Genomic DNA, 21,033 nt, shown 5'->3' on the forward strand with positions numbered 1-21,033 from the left:
CTGCAGTTGCAACCAGGTTTTAGAAGCTTTGTGTTCTTAAATTGGTACATTTTCCACACTCTGCAGCCAAGCAAAAAAATTAAAATAAATAAACACTTAGAAAAGTGTTTATATGCTAGCTACACCCACTGTAAACACAGCTAGCACTCCTAGTGCCCTTACCGGAAATGTCAGGATCAGCTTTCGCTGTGACGGTAAGTCATGAGTTCCTGCATCTCTGTTGCCCAATTCCCATGATCCTACTCTAATTCCGTCATCACCTTTGGGGTGACATTGACCCATTCCGTGCGGAACAGCCAGGCAAAAATGCTAATTTGACGAGGACAGCGTCTCTTCGGAGCCATAATATTTTAATCTACCCAACGTGGCAAATCAATTGGAAAGTGACCATCTGCCAGGATATGAGTGTCACTGCAGAGGGGTAATGAACAGAGCGCGAGTGATAAAGATCACCATCATCGGCCTGCTGCAAGCTCCCTCGTACCGACCGCCGAGGAGCCAGATGACAAACAGATGAGTCATGTCACCGTGTCACCTAATAAAGAAATATTACCAGACTCAAGAAAACAGCCCACGGACGAGTCCCTTATGCGCTGCGCTTTTCGTGTATGATAATAGAATGCAGCGGTTTTGGTATTTGCAATAAGGTTGAGGTGAGATCTAAACTGCTTTCAGAGTCTTCCGGGATCAGCCACTGGGGCCAACAGCAAAGAGTTTTAATATGGTTATTCAAGCTTGACACGGCATGCCGTCCCGCCGAGAACCGAAAGGACTCCAGACCTCATCATGCTTGCCAAGCCCTGTTAATGTAGTTCGAACTGTGCTTTGTGCTGTCAATGGCTACAGCTGTTTGTAAATTAGCTTGCCATTTCAAAGCCAGCCAGTATTATTACACACTTGCGGTTGACGACGTTGCTTACCGGGAGAGTTTTAAAGGAGAAAAGGGACCCATAATACCCTGAATCAGCTTGCAGCCACTGGAGACGCAGCTTGATACCTGCAATTTTTTGTCGCTTTCTTGCTCCCTGCTAGCCAAATACTAGAGAAATCTACGGAAAGCAAAGACACCAATGAGGAGATGACTCTTCCTCCCACAGAGCGGTTTCCATAATCCCGCAATATCCTTTATAAGGGCATGTTGTCTTTAGAAGTCAGGTCTCACCAGAGGGAGAACAACAGGGCAATGCAAATATCCTCAACAGGGGAGATGCTCTCAAGCTGAATGAGATCTGTGTGGAAAAAAAAAAATTGAAGCTTTGGTAAGCTACGATAAGGATGCAACCCTTGGCATGGGTCCGAGTAAACATCTTTGGTATTCTGTGGCCAAATCTTAGCATTATAACTTTATTAACTAGGCAAATGTTTACAGTGTAAACTTAAGCCTGGTATTAATCCAGATATCGAGCTTCAATGAGATTGCGTACATTGTTTCATAACACGGCCACTCTGACTGGCCACTTCTGTTGTCTTGATGCATCATTGGGCCATTAAAAACACAATACAAAACAGAACTGGCAGTGTCAGTAGTTTAGCAAAGAGGCGTTAAACATGTTTGTGAGCTATCAGCTCCTGGGCTCATTGGTATTCAGCACCACTATTTGCCCCAATTCATCTGCATCCTTCTCTTCCATGGCAACAGCAGGCGGGCTATCAGGAGGATCTTTGATATAGGTACATGCTGGTAAAGAAAGAAAAAAATACACTATGTCATTTAGCTTCGGGTAGGACTATAAAACATATCCTGCTGGTTCTTGCATTGTTAAGAGAAGTCTTTGTAAAACTGGCTTCAAGCTTGTCATCATTTGCATGTGGTCCAACCTCCTTTTTTACGTGACTCTGCACATATTAAGCTGAGACCGTTTTTTTTTTTCATCTATTCTACAGACAACTGTAAGCGTATGGTCAATGGAGTGAAGCTGTTTTTGTCCTTTCTATTAATTTATTTGTAAAAATCAGCATGTTTTTAATGTTTATTTATAAAGGCAAAAAGAAAAATAATCTCACAAACACTACTTGTAAGTTGATTTTAAATTTTGCTTTAAAAATGTTTTTTTTTTTAAATAACCATTTGAAAGCATCATGAATCCATGGTGCACACAGACCTTTGTATATATGTTTTAAACTAACTTTTTTTTCAGGCAAATTACTTCAATGATACATTAAAAGTGCACTTATTTATTTATTTATTTAAGTATACAGACTTTTATATATAAAGAAATGAATGGTGTTCACATGAGATTCCAGTTATATCAGTAGCATAAAAGCCATTTTATTTTACGCAGAGTGGGTCACCTAATGGCCAATATGGGCAAATATGTTGAGATGACATGACCAGTCAAATATTATTCACTTTATCTCAGTCACATTTACTTACTGAAAAATTTACTTTTGATGTAAAAATCTTCAAATAGGCATAAAAAATTCTTGACAATACATGTATGCCTTTACAATGACAGAAAAATGCTAGTTATTGAAACATTTTAATGACTGTCCAGTCCAGCCATTAGACAAGAAGCCACTATACATATTTCTGATGTTTTTCAGTGCTGTTAAGTGGCACAAGCGAGACCAACAACCTCCACACTGACTCACACATGTAAATCAACCTTTACACTTAATTAAGCACAATGGGCCACATCAAGGTCATGAATTCTTCCTTTATAGTCGCCTATTGACGAAGCATCAACTGCACTGCCAGCGTCTGGCTTTCACACCCTGCTTCATATCTGAAAACCCTCGAGGGGACACTAAAAATGCAAGGACAACCTGAAATAAAAAGGCCTTTATGACACTTGTGCTCTATGGTTTTGAGTTCACAAGCTATGGGTATTCATTAGCAAGATATACGGGGAGATAATTTCACCCCGGAATCTATCTGTTTCTCTTAAATCGCTCACGTCGACAGAAATTAGTGCCTATATGCCTTGTTTGAATTCTCATTTAACTACACTAGAAAAGAAAAACACTGTGCAAAGGGTTTGCCGACATTTCATGTTGGAATACTCTATTTTTGGGTAGCATGCTGCTAATGTTCCATGACAATCTGATATCCTAATAAACCTATTTGATCCAGTCAAACAAGATTACAATCCACACTGTACTGTATTAAAGACTACGCCTCACCCAGCCCAGTATAACTGAAAATCAAGTGGAAAACGGAGTTACCACATCCATGCTGGCTTACAGATGCCTTAAATATAAAATAGAATGCAGTAAAGTTCTTAAAACCACACATATGGAAAAATAATTAGCGGTGTTTGCTAAGTGAAGCATCGCTATTAGTATTATGTACAGTATATGAAGATCTTGGAATTACAGCAAACCTTTGAGTGGAAAATCCAATCGACTGAAGGCTCCAGAATACCATAAAGAGTTGGGAAAGGCTCTTTTGATATGGGATAGTAACTACCTAGCAACCACCCAGAACACATTGGAAACTGACGTGTTAAAACACTTTGAAGACCCTAGCAACCTCATAGCAACGGCCTGGCATCCATCCACCACAGAGGATCATTTGGAATAGGCAGTCAGCGCTCTATAATCATACTCCAACAAAATGTTCCGGTTTTGTATTTTGATAAGTCATTTTTGTTGTATTATGTACAATTGGTCTCTCAGAAAAAGTCAACTGCTTAGTAAAGTGAACTCTGGTTAAGGTTTGAAGCACCCTGGATGGAGTTTAATACTCTTGTCCTTGAGGTTCACAGAATGTGCTTTAGAAACACAAGACATCTCCACCGGTTCAAAATAAATGCCTCTGAAAGACTTTCAAGGCTAAAATGTGGAAATAAATGAATGTGAGAAAAGACAAAATATGTGCTGTATTGCTTTTCTGACCTATAATTCTTTGTGGAATGGACCTCTGGACTATAAGATGTTGCACTCAACATGCAGTCAGGTTATTTGCCCAAACTGTCACATGTCTGAAATGTAATATTTGTTCAGCTCTCCTGATACCATTGATACTTATTGCTGCAGGAAACCCATCACACAAGTACTGAGTTAGTGTCACATCAGAGGACAGTCTCATTTTCAGTGTTTTATAAGTTGGTCAAAGTGAAATATTAGGAGAAGGCTCAACTGAAATACCACTACACTCTTATATTGTGTCAATTGGTAAGTTTTATTTTAAAGAGTCATAGAAAACCTGGAAATATTGGGGTATTATTATTATTATTATTATTATTATTATACAACTACAGTCTTAGAAATTCATTAATCAACTTGCTCTCGAAATATTTAGGACAGATAAGTTGATACTTTAATGAAATGTAAAAACTCTATGAAGTCTCATGAGTAATAAAGTTTAATCTTGTCCTCTGGGTTGATAAATAGGATCACTTTCAAACTCCTTAAGATCTCATGTTTGCGGTCTGAATGGCCAAGAAAGCACTATAGTCTCTCTTTTACAAAGTTCATGGGAATTGGCTTTAGTCAACATTACTTTAAATGTACGAATGTCAGGTTCTGAACTTTTGGAGCGCTTTTCAGTACAATCACAGGCACCCAGACACTTCAGCACATAACAGCCCCCGCTGTAGTCCGGCTGAAAGGATGAGTGTGTTTGAAAACGTGTCTGAGGCTGTCTGAAAAATATCAGAATGTAGTCAGTCACTCAGACAGCAGAGATGAGGCGCAGATGGCCCTGAATGCTTGAGGTGCTAGAGCAAAAAAGAAAACTGACTGAACATTTCCAATGTATTATATAGTGTGGAATGCTGTGTAAACTGGGGAGTTTTTCCATTTTAAAATGTCATATTCAATACTTATTATTTTAGGAAAGAGTGTATAAAGCATGTGGACATAGACCAGATTCAAGGTGTTTCTTCTAAGACGTTGTTGCAAACACTGCAGTGGGATTTGAGGACCAATTTTAGGATTTAAACAAAGCAAAACAGAACCTCATAGCATCATTTGGAATGTTAGTAAAAACATTGCATTGAAATCCTTGGTCTTAAGTTGTCGCCTTCAGTGATTCAGTCATTTGAGTGTTTAGGAAGAAATGCAACATTACATGTGCAGTCTAAAAAATGCACAAAAGTCAATGAAAGGCTGCCTTTTCCATTTTGAAAATATGATTTTAAAGTAAATAATTAAAAAAAATCTCTCAAGAAATGTGTTTAAGTCTTATAAACAAGCTAAATTACTATATATTAAAATGCGCTCTAACTATACATTCAAAAGGTAACAGGGTTGACAGTTTTACAGCTTTTTTTAGCGATTGCTAGCCTGTGCTCAATGTCATGTAATTTCTAGATATTTATTAAAAATATAATTATTCTGACATTTCTAAAAAACGATCTAGTTTTAAAAAAGGATCAATTCACAGTAACAGGGTAGACAGGTTAAGGTTTTCTTTCTTTCACAAAATACAGTACATGATAAAGTGATTAAAAATGATTAATTTACTTTTTTTGTCGAGTGACAGTTTTTCACTGTGACAGTTTTTTTTTTAAATTATTATTATTGTTATTATTATTTAATTGATATGGGATAGTTGTAATGGTAACAGAGTTGATAACCTGTGCACATGACTTAAATTTGTCACTAAGTTTTAATAAATGTAATACATTTTAAATTAATTTGATGTCAATGTATTAATTTATGATTTTAATCACTTGAAATCACTAGTGAATTGCCATTGTGTATAAAATCTTAGGTAACACTTTAGAATAGGGAACACTTATTCACTATTAACTACGACTTTTCCCTCAATAAATTCCTAATTTGTTATTAAGGTAGTTGTTAAATTTAGGTATTGGGTAGGATTAGGGATGTAGAATAAGGTCATGTAGAATAAGGCATTAATATGTGCTTAATTGCTACTAATAAATGGCTGACTTGCCTTTCTTTCTTAAAATTGAAATGACTGCTCAGCCATTTATTGTTAAAGTTAGTATTTACACATTTGATAATAAGTAACACAAAAGGCACTAATTTCCCAGAATCTCCGAAATGTCAGTGTCGACCTTCTGTAAAGGGCTCAAATCCAAGGCACAGAGTAAAACTCAGCTTTCCAACCTTTAGATTAATCTTGTTCTTGGGAATGTTTTTTTTTTTGTCTGGGTGTCTACCTCAAAGCATTTTTTAGACTACAACAGGATACAGTTCATTTAGTAGGAGTAGCGAGAACAAACCTCCCTGTGAGTAACAGAATCTGCAGCACATTTTCAGCCATCGATCTTTGAGATGACATCACTGATACACTCTCTTCTGAAGAACGACTGCAACATCTGCTGTGACGGCCACACAAATGGGAACTGTCCTAATTTATATCGCAAGAAACTGAGGAATGCTACACTCTAAAAAATGCTGGGTTAAATACAACCCAGTGCTGGGTTATATAGGGACAAACCCTGCAATTGGGCTGTTTTGACCCATCGGTTTGGTTAAATGTTTAACCCAGCCTTCGGGGTAGTAACCCAACCGCTGGGTCAAAACAACCCAACTGCTGGGTTTGTCCCTATTTTACCCAGCACTGGGTTGCATTCAACCCAGCATTTATTAAAGTGTAAGCTAGTCTTGTGATTCTCAATTTTCAAATGAAACATTTCCAAAGCCACCCTTGATTTTGTATTTAGTTGTTGAGTAGTCCACCCAAAAATGAAAATCGTACTCGTACTCGTGTCATTCCAAACTATTATGACAACAGTGCTGGCTAGATTTCTTACAAATGGTAGTCCCTTAATGAATACAAATTACATTATGAAAATTGTAGTTAGTAACATAATCTGGATTACACATATTGTAGTGTGACTATGTTTGGATTACTTTTAGGTTACTTTTGACCTAACTTGTTTATCATGTAGACTTGAATGGGATTACTGCGTATCAATAAGAAAAACTAAAAAAAACAAAGATAAAACATATTCCATTCTTTATCAACATCATGAAAAGCAGCAAACACATCTTCTTGTGCGTTCTACAGAGGACAGAATGTCATACCAGTTCCGACTGATTCAAAAATTAAACAATAGTGACAGAATGTTCTTTTTTAGGTGAATTATCCATGTAATTGTTAAAACAACTTCAGTTACAGTAAGTGAAATTGAAACGCGTTATCTAAACAAGTTAACGTGGGAAAGCAAACAACTTGTGTGATTGGCGTCGCCACTCTACCGCTATCTTGATTTTAGTCATCTACATCAGTGATGATGATCAGAGATTCGGGAGTAAAACAGAAGAAAGAAGATGAGTAACAGTGATGCATCTTTTCATCTTTGTTTTCAAGAGACTGGAACGTCTCAGAGGCGAATCCACAACCCCATCTCTCGGCTCCATCCATCAGTCTGATCGAATCGTTCAGACTCGAAACAAAAACAAGAGAAGTGAAACAAAGATGGTTATAATAGGGGCCTGTATCTCCTCACGATATCACCCCCTCAAGATCTCTTAAACAACTGCAGTACAGAGAGCCCGTCCCGAACGCCAGAGAGCCGAATCGTAAATATTCCAGAGCACAATTCTGTTTAGATTTGATATGTGCTTTAACAAGAAGATAAGGTGTAAGGTCTGATTTCAGTGGGTCTGCTCTGACCTCCTACTGCTGTACCCATCATTTCACCAACCAGCTTGACACCAAACAAGATAAGAGAGAGCCAGAGACACAGACACAACACGCACAGACTCATGTGGGCTGAAAACCTGCAAACACTCAGGAACCTGTAATAAGAGATGGTCTTCATCACTGTCAATTTAAGCAATGCATAGTTGTCTTCTCAGCTGAAACTGTCCCTGAAAGAGCAGGCATTTCTCTCTAGTGCCATCGGTGTTGAGGAAGCAACTTTGAAACTGTAGCTTGCCAAGCTGCAAATAATTTGGCTTCAACTTACAGTCCTGAAAAAGTAGTTAGCGAGCACTAACAAAAGGTAACTCACTACATGGAAACTGCTTAAGCGGGCAATATCTATGAGTCTTAATTGTACTGAATTTAATTTATATTTACTGAAAAAAGTAGTAATTGCTATATTGCGTCAAGGATCTGCCTCTACTTAATGTAAATATCCTGTAAAGTGTACTTTTGTTGCGGCAAACTAATTTAATATGATTGACTTGAATAAAACTAGACAAATTAGATACCATGAAGGACATTTAAGGCTTACCTGAAAAACACTGGGGGAAAAAAAAATAAAAGGAAAAAAAATTGTGTTGTTCCAGAATTCCAAGAGCTTTTGCTTAAATGTTTGATTTTTTTTTGACTAAATAAATAAATTAGTAGATGATAGATAGATAGATAGATAGATAGATAGATAGATAGATAGATAGATAGATAGATAGATAGATAGATAGATAGAAAGATAATGAGGATGATATATTTGGATTACATCCCCCCCCAAACAAACAACCAGACCAACCTAAAGTAAGCAGTAAAGTTTATCCTGTCTTTCTCATGATACAACACAAAATTCATATTTGTGAACTGACACAAGCACACACACTTAGCTATATATAGAGCTGCCATTTGAGACGTCCCTGTGACATATTTTTACTGTTAATCAGCAGACATTCAACTGAGGTGTTTAAAGAGTCGAGATAGACAGCTCATTTCGGTCAGAGAGACAGATGGCTCATTTCTGACAGAAAGACAGACGGCTTGTTTCAGACAGAGAGACAGACAGCTCATTTCAGTCAGAGTTTGAAGGCAAGAGGGACAGCAGCTGTCCAAATAAGGGGCCCATTTGAGATGGAAAATATGATTTTTAGGTTACACTTATATAGGGAGGAGTGTTAACCTTTGGGAGATGATTCCAATGTAACAAGGGGTTGAAGGATTGTGGTGGGCAACATAACCATAATTATATGTCATGGTATGAGTAATTTTATAACACGGGTCCTGAGTATTTAAAGGGTTAGTTCACCCAGAAATGAAAATTCTGTCATTAATTACTCACCCTCGTGTTGTTCCAAACCCGTAAGAACATCGCTCATCTTCGGAACACAATTTAAGATATTTTGATGATATCTGAGGGCTCTCTGACCCTCCCATAGACTATACTGTCGTGAACGCGCGTCCAAAGTGACGCAGTAGAGACGTAAATGTGGAATAAAGTCATTATTTTTGTTTTCTTTGCGCAAAAAAGTATTCTCTAGCTTTGTAACTTTACAGTTGAACCACTGATGTCACACGGACTACTTTGTCGATCATCTTGGTACTTTTCTGGACCTTGAACATGGTAGTTACCTTGCTGTCTATGGGAGGGTCAGAGAGCCCTCATATTTCATCAAAAATATCTTAAATTGTGTTCCGAAGATGAACGAAGGTCTTACGGGGTTCGAACAACACGAGGGCGAGTAATTACTGACAGAATTTTCATTTTTGGGTGAACTGACCCTTTAATGAAATTATACCTTTTTTTTTTCTGAAAATTCAACCATTAGTTCAAAGAACAGCTTCATTGCAAACATTATGAAACGAAAGACTCAAAACAGTAAAATATTATGATGCGTACGATGTTAAATTACATATGTATTGCTGCTGACTTCTATAGTAATATGCACTAAAAAAAGACTTTCCTCTGAAATATCCTTACTGATGCCAGAAACACTGGTCAACACACATTACAAATTACGTATATATCTTGCGTTTTTGTATTGAGAATGCAACAATAATTAACAGCAATATTTACGAATTTGAGCACGTGTAGCTAGAATCATGCACTATGCTTTCTAAAGATCTATCGGCAGAGGAAAGAAAACTACAAAGAATGTTACATTATTAATATGCAAGACTGTGGGTCATTCTCAGTGTTATTGAAGTATCGTTATGCATATTATATATTAAATACAGTGTTTTCAGGCCATGCTTCTGTTAAATTACATATATATTGGATACATGTAATGTAATTACACATATGTAAAAGTGTTGGCAGATTTCGACCATCGTGTGGTTCAGCTTTTACTAACGGTCAGAGTTTTCATCCCAAATACATTTTCATATGCTTTGGAGACATGCAAATCACTGACCTACAGTCCCGTATTTATGCATATCATGTTTCAAATCTGAAAATCAATAGGCATGACCTTTTTATATATCTAAATAGATTGACCAAATATCCAGTTCTGAGTTAAAAACCACAGCATAGGTCAAGATTGCAATCGAGTTCCACAGCAATAGAACATCAACTATTCCCTTGATGGAAAACTGGGTTATGTATTTGCCTAATAACGGAGGCAGGTGAAAGTTATCTCTCCGTAAAGCAAAAGTTCAACCTTTTAATTCTGTTTTGTCGAAAGGCTATGGCCGCCAAGAACACTGTTAATTCTGAGATGTGTGATTTGGCTGTCTGGAAGTCACACAGAAGCTGTTCTGATTTGAATTAAGATGGAGATGAAGTATTTTTATGAATACAGGCGGGTGGCCGCCGGTCGAGGCCACGGTTCCCTGCTATTCGTTCTGAATGAGCCCAAGGCAGCAGGACACGAACGGATATTATTCAGTGCTTTCCATAATTAAAAAAAGAACGGTTCATATTACTCACAATCCTTACCGGCAAATTGGCCAGACATATAAAGCAAAGCTTTCTTTCAAAACTACTTAGTCCCATCGTGAAATAATCCAGTGACGTTCAAAGAAAAACTGTAATTGCTGGAAAATGATGGCGTTAATTTATCAGAAAATAAACCTGCACCCTATTACTGTACATGAATGAGTCGACATGAGTGCTGTTGACTCTATAGTAAGTAATCCCATGCACTAAAAAAAAAAAACCTTTCCTTACTGAGACCAGAAAAACACTCTGTGAAAGTCACAAATGCCTGGTCAACGCAGATTACAAATTACGTATTTAACTTGCGTTTTAGTATTGAGAATGGAACAATACTTAATAGCAATGCTTAAGAAATTGAGCATGTGTAGCTAGATGGACTTTTAGATTCTAGATGGACTAGCTAGAAAGATCTATCAGAAGAGGAAAGAAAACTACAAATAATTTTACATTATTAATATGCAAGACTGTGGGTCATTCTCAGTGTTATTGAAGTATCGTTATGCATATTATATATTAAACACAGTGTTTTCAGGCCATCTATCCCACGATGTTGTGACAGATTTTTTTAGCTTTTAAAGTTCAGCATAACATGACTCACTCTTGCGAAGCAGTAAGATCGCTCCGATTATCAAATAAGCATTAGGAGCTCAGACTAATACAGCATTCAGCATATACAGCCCTGATTTATTTCTATAAGAGCACAATGCCACATTTCATGGCATTCGATGGCAGACATACTATCAATAAAACGGCTCCACAATACTTCATCACTGCTTTGCATTTCAGCTTCATAAAATCCCAGAAAATGCAGTTTGAGAAGATGCACAGAATACAAATGAGTTACATCCGAACTTATAGACAGCGTTCGGCCCACGAAATGAAATCAGAAAGATGAGATCTGAAGTTTCTAGGATATACTCGAGAGAAACAGGGAACAGACCCTCAAGCAATCAATCTTTCAAAGTTTCTGCACAAGCGAAAACTTCCAGCCATGGCTATGGCAGTAACCCATTTAATTCAATTATAAAAATGCATTAAAAAGATATTACGGCAGGGACAGAGTGTAATGAGGCGTGTTTACTTGAGGATATTGTTTATAATGAGCAGTTGTAGGGTTTAGGCCTATATAGTTAGACCAGGACATGAGAGTAAACAGACGGAGATGAGATGAGGGAAAAATCGGAAACACTGTATGGTCTTTCTTTTAATTTAACCAGAAAGAAAACGAAGGCAAGCTCTGTGTTAATGCACACAGCTTCCCAAGAACCTCAGGCTATCTGTCTTGAAGGAAACAGCCATTATTTATCTGAGCTATCAGAAATGTTGTCTGTTTCAAACGTCCACCACATAAAAGAACACAACAACAACAACAACAAAAAAACAGCACCATACTCACTCACTCAAGAACAGCATGACTCCGACGATGTTACGAAAGATATTTCGATATTTCGAGAAGAAGAGAAGTCTTACCGTCAGAACTCTGTACAACCGTCAAGACGAACACCAGGCCACAGAGGACCAAAGACTTCCATTCTGAACATCCCATCCTGGCTCTGACTGGACTCTCCGCTTTCCACATGTCTGGGTCGAAATCACTGTAGTCACAACGATCCGGTGAAGTCACTCTGAGAGATAACCATCATTGACCTCCGAGCCTGCAAGAAAACCACAGCGGACTGTCAGTGTTTGGCTGTCGATGAAGAACTCCTCAGGCATAAAAACTTCCTCCTTTAAACCTGCTCGCCTCGACAGTTCCTCCACAGGATTTTGTTTTTTTCCAGGAGCAAATTCACACAGAATTCATCCCAGGAGTAGAAACCCTGTATTGGAAGGTAACTGAGACCTGAAACAGGACCTCCTGCATTACAAACAAGCCATTTACCTCAAAGTCCGTCGTTACCGTTTATCTGACTCTCCTCTCCCAAACCTGTTCCGCTACCATCCTTTTCTGAGAGGAAACAGGTTTGTTGTCCACTTAAGCTACCGGTGCATATTCTCAAGCCAAAGAGGACTATGTCATGTACAATATCTCATCCTTTAAATGTTTTCCTTCTCTGCATGTTTACACCCTCCACCAGCCTCCCATAAAACACACGCACGGCCTCATGGGAAACATCGTCACTCCAGTAACGAGCCACTTAGGAGCCCATTAAAAACAGTGTGTGCACCCCCTAGGTTTCTTAAAGAAACACTAAATATATCACACCACCTTTTAATACTTCATCGCATTACAGGGTATTTCCTCATGTCTGGTTAATGAAAGTATGGGAATTTTTGCTTCTTGGATTGTCATATGGCCATGACTTTAGAAAATGTGATTAAAAACATCAGGAGTCTGTTTACATTAACATAAAGTAGAGGGGTTCACTGTAATAGTGCATTTCTGTATTATCAGATGAAGAATGTCTAAATGCTAAAGCATTGTCTTAAACGTATCAAGGTTATGGCCTTCTGTATCATTAACATTCAAGATGCAACAATGCGGCTATATATTATATAGTCACGTTGTTGTTTTGTGTAGATATGTTATACTTGACAAATCTTGTCAAGTGTAAAAAAAAAAACTAAAAAAAATATCACCAACAAATTATGGACAGTAGAACTTGTCAACTGTAGGACTCCACTTCATCTTCATTCATCTTTTCAAAAAACAGTTCACTACTATTTCATTTTTATGTAGTTAACTGATTAATTGTTTTATTTCATTCGTTCGTTCGTTCGTTCATCCTCCAAACAAAAAAATGTATTCACTAATTTTACATTTTACATTTAATTCATTGTTGATCACTAAAAAAAAATATTTCTGAATTTAAACTTAATCACCCTCATGACATTCTTTCTTCAGTGGGAAAAAAATATATATATATAAACAAAAATATATTTTGAGAATATCTCAGAATGGATGTCAATGTGGACCAAAATTTTTGGTTGCCCACATTCTTCAAAACATCTTCTTTTGTGTAAATGATGACATTTTTGGGTGAACTATCTTTTAAAAAAATAGACTGGCTATAAATTCATTTGAAATATACTAAACGGCAAAATATGTACCATCATCACATTAAATATAATATTTAATAGAACACGTTTTTGAATTCATATATTTAAGCTGACAAAACAATAGATGATTTTTGTGTTTGGTTCATATTAAATTTTTCCATTTAATGGGAATACTGAAACGGTGGGTGTAGCATCATTAGCATTAGCTTTAGCGAAATAACAGCACAATACAGCCGAGCCTCCCAGCCTACTTAGGATCTGAAATAGAGAACTGTATTTACCCTAAAATCATCTGTGTTGAGTAAAAAAAATTACTAACGAAGTCGGTGCAGTGGCGGCTCACAGCAGGTTAGCTGTGAAGAAAAATAAACGCATAAAGGACGAGGGCTGATCCCTACATAGTCAGGGGGTGTTCGACTAAATCAACGACAACAGCTCCGTACTTTCATATCTCCGTCTCACGCTGTGAGCGGTTAACATGCTGATCAGTCTCCAGAAGCAGAGCCATGGACGAAGGCGGCCCGCCTGACTCCCGCGCTCCTCATTAAACGTGTTGAGGTCTCTCCCCTCCGCGGGAGGCCTTATCTCCCTAAGCTGCAGCAAAGGCCGCCGATCAACACCTGTTAAGTGCTTCAAACAAATACTGCCGTTCCAACGCCGACGCGGCACAGCGGGACGGCCTGTTGTCGCTGTTCTGTGTGTTTTGTGTTTGCAAATCAAATTAAAAACTCTAATCATGACAAATTAAGACAGCAACCATTCATCTTCAAAGGATTCCGGCCCGGATGTTTGATACCGGCACTCCCTTTGATTACGGCCCGCCGTTTTACACCGAAGGCTTCGCCGAATTGTGCAGCTTACGTACAAACCAACAAAGCTATATAAGGACTGTGATCGATGGAGAGGTCCAGACCCAGAAGGCTTTTTCACAGCTGTGTACATCTGCTCCAACAGACCAGCAACACTCAACAAAACAGTTGTGTGAAATAAAAAGAGGAACTTTGAAAGAACATTCCACTTCTCTGGGTGAGAAGAGAGCCGTTCAAATCAGAACTGAAAGGCCAGTTTGAGATGTTAATGCCAAAACAGAGAAACAAAGGGCAGATGTGTAATTATGCGGCCGTCTTTCTCCCAAGCGGGAGTGAGACCCACCGGAGAATAGAGGAGGAGTCTTCCATTCAGAGGGGTGGGTGCAGGAATAATGCACAAGAGACAAGGCCGAGGGGGGCGGAGGGGGGTTTACAAACTTTACAATGTGAGATTGACAGCTTGCAAGTCTCGCTTGACCTCTGAATTAACCCCCAAGCTTTCAATGAACTACAAAAAGAGCCATGAGATCGATGGTCAAAGAATATGACAAGTGTATAAAAAATGGACCCATAAACAGGGACACGCATTCGCACAATGGAACTCGAACACACCAGTGTCGGCACAAAGCACACAAGCTGACAAGCTAAATCTTCATAAATCATGCAAATCATGAAACATATCTTTTCCTTTAAGTATCATTTTAAACATTCCATCAGACTTAAGTGTTAACAAACTGCAAGCTAAATCTTGTGAAATTGTTATGTTGGCATAGACCTTACGCCTTCAGAAAATGTATCAGAAGAGTTGAAAGTAACAAGAAAGTGAAAAAAGAGGAGACTCTAACTCCGTAAAGAGTTTACATCTCTAAAAAAGGATGATGAAATCAGTCAGCATTTTTTATTATTTATATAATAGATGCTTTAAAAAGAGAACAACATTGGAGTAACAGGGTTGACACATAACCTGGAGACACTACCTCAAGACTTCAAGAATATTACTGAGAAATACAATTTAGATGTAATATTTGGAAGCACTGTTTGGAAAGGCAAAAAAAAAATGCAACAATAAAATACTTACTGGCTTTTTCTCAATGTGTTTAAACAAATGTCTAGTAAAAAGTGCTAGTAACGTGTTGTTATTTTTTTATTTTTGAATGAGGGACACAAATGTCACCATTTTTCCAGACCCTTAATGTACCATTAGCAACATGAAAATTTGCCTGTGACGAGTTTGTTTTCGATGTTTTAGTATTTGTGCCAGAATATCAGGTCAGTGATCAGATGACAGTGTCCCATCGAGGCAGAAACGCTAGAGGAAATCAATCAGCGGTCCAGGGGTGGGCCAGTTAATGCACAGCCACACATGAGCCATTCGGAGCACATCCTATTTGACTCCACTGTCATGCATTCACCTTTGCCATCTGGACGCTGCCGGTTGTGTACATTTTAAAACCAGAGGACAAACATCATGATATCGGGGTGACGGATGTATTAAGGTCAGGTGGACGACAATGTCAAACATTAAATGAGCAAATGACAAAAAACTCCAAATGCTGCTGTGCACGCAGTGAATTAGAAATGGCAAGCTACATGTAGAGGACAGGAAAAGCAAATCAAATGAAATCTTTCTTTTGTGGAACACAGAGGCATTTTGCTTTGCTTTTGAAGCTTTCATTGCAACTGGACGGAAAATAGTGACCAGTATAATTCCTCAAAATTTCTCCTGTTGTACAACACAGTCATACAGGTTTTTAGCAACATAAGGTTGATTAAAAATGTAATGTTTTTAGGTAAACTAATCCACTAATAATTTTTTTTTCACCAATACAAATGGAACACTGTACTAAAACTGCTTCCTGCAGTGCTATTTAGCGCTCCGTTGCTATAAAATCTGCATTGCAATCGCATTGCATTGAAATTATGTTTTATCTTTTTGTTAGCTCGCTGTCTAAATGAAATAAAAAGTCAATCAATAGACATTAAATATTATAATTATAAAAAAAAATAAAAAAAACTCTTATGTCCATGTTGTTTTAAAAATAAATAAATAAATACTCACGAATCAACCAGTCACTAAACCAGATCCATCAAAATGACTAAAGGACTTATTAATGGAATCATTAACGATCCAGAATCAAATCAGATTTGAATCAGAATAGAAACCAATATCACTCAGTTCCTTGCGGCTCATATTCCTGCGTTCACAAGCACAGCTGGCTTTTACACCAGAGCTGCAAATGTATCATCTTAACTGGCCATTTAGCTCTGTGTTTAAGACCTGGAAAAAGATACATGAAACCCTGCGCGACAAAACTGTCTCATGACCATGTCTAATTTGAATAACTGCTTTAATGAAAGTACATAGACACGGTATAGAGGAATACATAATGCTTTGAGTGCTGGTAAAATACTGTAATCACTCTCTGCGAATGAAATCTCAGTCTTTTTAACTTCTTTTCATCCTTCTCTCAAAGAGGATGCTAAGGATCCATTAATCAGAGCAATCTCTATCAAGCCGCCACACAAGCAAAAAACAAGACCACAACTAAGAACCAGAGCAGAACCAAAACCCTCAGTACAAACTGGAGCTTCTGGAGAAGTTGCTGGAAATCGATTGAACGGCCCCTTTTTAGTAGAGATTACCGAACACCACATTCATACCCTACAGGAAGGGGGTAGTTTACTCATCTATTCATTATTCTGATACACGGCTTTCTAATTCCGACAGTAAATGACATGCACACCGGCGTAATAACGTGCAGAACGTATAAGAAATCCTATTAAAATGGCACGGTGTCTCTCAGAGACGATTATAATGGGCCTCGATTGCTATGAGTAAGTTAGTTTTAATAAGGCCTTCACATATTGTTAACAGTAATTTTGATGTTTTAGTGGACAAGGAGTGGATTATCTGAAAATGAAATAAAAAAAAATTTCATTTCCATTAACTGATAGCGCCAAATTCCCCCTTTCAGGTTGCAGACGATAAGGAGGATTCAGTCCCGTCGTGTTTTCCCGAGATGCCTCCGTTTTAACGGTAATAGAGTGACATTAATATGGGGAGACGTATAAGAAGGGCAAAAAAATTCTGAGGACCACCATTATACAGGTATCTTACATGGATAGCACCTGCCAATCAGAAGAAAGAAGTCCTTGACAATCCATGTTTCCCCTTCAGCTGGGATACGGGAGGGAAGCACACTTTCTTTGGCAGAGAAATGCACTGAGCACTTCACACGAATGCACTACACTTTGGAGTTCCATGCCTTTTTTTAAAGCATTAGCAGCACAAATAACTATTGTTTAGTGATTTAAACTATTAGATGTGTTAGATAATCTACTGTCTAACATGAATATTATTTAATTAGCTAATTTTCATAGCAGAATTTGCATGCAACCATGTTACTGTACAATTTTGCCCTTTTTGTTACATATAATGTAACATTGCTTCAAATTGTGACATTCAAGAAATAATATAAATTGGGTCATTTCTAAGCATGTAAATAATCATATTCATTACAATTGACACGATTTGTAGCACTGACTGTATTTGTCAAGCGTAACCATTCAACAGTGCATTATTTACGTATTTATTTAAAATATGTGAAAAACAATAATAAATGCGTAAAGATTCTGTTTTCAATATAAATTGATCATTAACTACAATCCAACATTTGATCATAAATGAGTCAAGTCCAAACTTAGCAATCGGCTAGTGTAGGCTAAATTTCAACCCTGTTTTAACTTCACTCAGGCACACAATTTAGTAACAGGACAGGTTTAAAATAAAAAAAAATAAAATAAAAAAAAGCATATTCAATATTTAGCTTGACTCTTTCCACTGACTATTTCGTCAAACTAGGGGAATAAAATGAAACAGAGACTTATTTTAAAAGCCCTATTCTGTACCACATTCGTGGAATAGGCACTTCACTGTGTTTTTGCATTAGTCGGGCACAACAAGGAGAGCAAACAGGGCCACAACATCTGTTTTCATGCCACAAAAAGAGAGCTGGCCAATGTAAGAGGTCATAAAATATCAGGAGAGACTAGAGAAAAAGAAAGAAGGTTTCTGCTACTCTCACAGGCTCATCATCTCACTTTCAACAAAATGCATCAATTTTTAATTCCTGCAAAAGCAACGGAAGCACTGTTGCTGTCAAAATGGTGCAAATGCACGGGTGAAAATGCGTGCGTGTGCCTGTACGTGTGTGTGAGTGTGTGTGTGTGCATGTTTATGTGGTTTATGAGGACACAAATTTGTATCATGACATGGGTATGACATAGGTATTACAACGAGAAGGTGATTTATGAGGACATTTTCAGTGTCCCCATAATTCAAAAGGCTTATAAATAATTCAGAATTAGTTATTTTGAAAATCTAAAAATGCAGAAAGTTTCCTGTGAGGGGTAGGTTTAGGGGTAGGGTTGGTGTAGGGCAATAGAATATACGGTTTGTACAGTATAAAACCATTACGCCTATGGAGAGTTCCCATAAACCATAAAAACAAACCTGTGTGTGTGTGTGTGTATATACACAGCTGGACAGTCACAAACACGGTCTGTCATTTAGCATGACCTGTTCAGATACATCCAAATGCCTGACCTCACCAAAGAGCTCTCTTCTTGTTTGAAAGTCAACATGAAACAACATCCACACATTGTACTTAACACTGTACCATGACATATTTCCAAATGAAACATGATATTCAAGGGATAGATAGATAGATAGATAGATAGATAGATAGATAGATAGATAGATAGATAGATAGATAGATAGATATGAACTGATGTTCTGCTAAGTTAAATAGATGAAATAGACATAATTCTAAACTAGAACGTGTAGAGTATTTGAATTCCTCAGTCCTCAGGTGGGGTTGCATGCAGTTCTTAAACAAGCATTAGCATCACACTCACTCGCAGCCTGTGATAAGGTGTCGCAGAACCCCGGCAGATAAGCAAATTATGTGAGGAAGTTCTTCACAACAGGTGGATTAAGTGGAGAGAGGGGATGAAGAAGGGATGATGCAGGATAAGTACTGCGGCAGGAGATGAAAGAGGCCCATTTGAAGTGTCAGCAAGACATCAGAGCAGACCTGGGAGAATTGTTAAACTGCCTTTATTTTATCAAGAGCCCCCCTCTCTCTGTGGGGGGGAAAAGAGAGAAAGAGAATCTACCAGGAGCACTGCTTGATGAGAAGAGTGTGTTTGAGAGGAAGGAAGTGCTGAAGAAAGAGAGGGAGCGAGTCAAGCGACACTGTTGCCTTTGAAGTCGAGAGCTCGACTTCAAGGTGGTACAGAGTGAATCCTGATGGTGTCAGTGCCACTCTGGGTAAAGGAAAAGAGGGCAGCCCAGTTATTTATTTACAGTCTTTTTTGCATTTCTATAGCTGCTTCTCTACAGATACCAAAAGGGATTATGCTAATGTGGCACAATCCATTAGAATAGAGGAAGTCTTGGTAGTTAGCCGAGAAAAAGAAAGCGAGAGAGAGGCTGTTTTTAGCAGTCTGCTCAGCGGCAGAGAGCTTCACTATCAGCTTGACTCTCCGTAGCTCTGTACACCATCAGATGGCACTATAGGATAAATTTGAGAGCGGCTCCTGCGATAGATAGATAGATAGATAGATAGATAGATAGATAGATAGATATGATTTATGTATTTAGATTATACATACATATATAAACATAACATATTTTTTCTTAAATATATACATGCATGTGTTTGTATTTATATGTACATAAGAAATATACACAGTACACACTCATGTATTGTGTAAACAACAACTATTATTTTGGATGCGATTAATCACAATTAATCGTTTGACAGCACTAATTTTAAGAATAAAAGTTTTAATAAGATTTTATATTTAAAGAATAAAGAGGGATTGGTGAAGTCAGCCAAAATAAAAATGTGTTTCATAGGCAGAACAAGGTATTACATTTTGTTAAAATATTACAAAGACAAACTTTTTTTTGCTTTATAATAACATGCACAGATGAGGTACATAAAAAAGAATCAGGAGCATGTATAAATAAAGTAAATAAGATCAGTTTAGAATTCATGTCGGCCTTGTATGTTTTTACGTGTCTGTCCTTCACTGCCATTTGATTATTGAACACCATTTTACACACACACACACACACACACACACACACACACACACACAGAAACACAGCGTCTCCCTCAGACAAGAGCAGTTGTGTGAGCGTAACGCCTCCTCTGTCCCTCTATTAAGCACCAGATCATCAATTATTCAGCACCATCGTGAGCCATTATTCAACAGGATGATTAATTTTTAAGATGGTAGAAGGGAACACAAAACATAAAGTGAGGGGCATTAAAAGAACGTCTTGAATGGGTGACATTAAAAGTGGGGTGGCGATGATTGATTTGGGCAGGTTGATTGATCGATTTCTTATGAGAGGAAATGATTTGGAGATGATTCGAGCTTTGGCAGCTCACACGCTAGCAGAGATGATTCAGGATTCGGCCACACACCACAAAGTCATTTAGACGCTTTTAATTAATGGCCACTTACTTTAATTAAAGTAAACAAGCTAAAACTGGAGAAGGGGTTTCAAATACTAAGCACTTAAATCCTTCAAAACACTTTTTTTGTGTGTGTATGACTTTTCCAGATTTCAACAAGCAAACTGGCGTGAGGGTGAGAACGAGCTCGACAGTAAATCGTTTAAACATCGGCAGGCAGATAAGGAGGGTGGAGTTTGTTCCCGG

At 37.9% G+C, this 21,033-nt stretch overlaps 1 protein-coding gene across 1 annotated transcript in view; it reads right to left on the reverse strand.

Moving 5' to 3' along the window:
- The window catches only part of LOC107556174 (adhesion G protein-coupled receptor L2-like), a 47,005-nt gene that overhangs the window by 9,591 nt on the left and 16,381 nt on the right, over positions 1 to 21,033 (reverse strand). The window contains exon 2 of the mRNA XM_016239222.1: positions 11,958 to 12,142. Coding sequence (XP_016094708.1) covers positions 11,958 to 12,066 — 109 coding nt within the window. The 5' untranslated portion in view covers positions 12,067 to 12,142. The remainder of the gene's footprint in view (positions 1 to 11,957; positions 12,143 to 21,033) is intronic.

Source organism: Sinocyclocheilus grahami, unplaced genomic scaffold (assembly GCF_001515645.1).
Source record: "Sinocyclocheilus grahami isolate Dianchi unplaced genomic scaffold, SAMN03320097.WGS_v1.1 scaffold557.1, whole genome shotgun sequence".
NCBI lineage: Eukaryota > Metazoa > Chordata > Actinopteri > Cypriniformes > Cyprinidae > Sinocyclocheilus > Sinocyclocheilus grahami.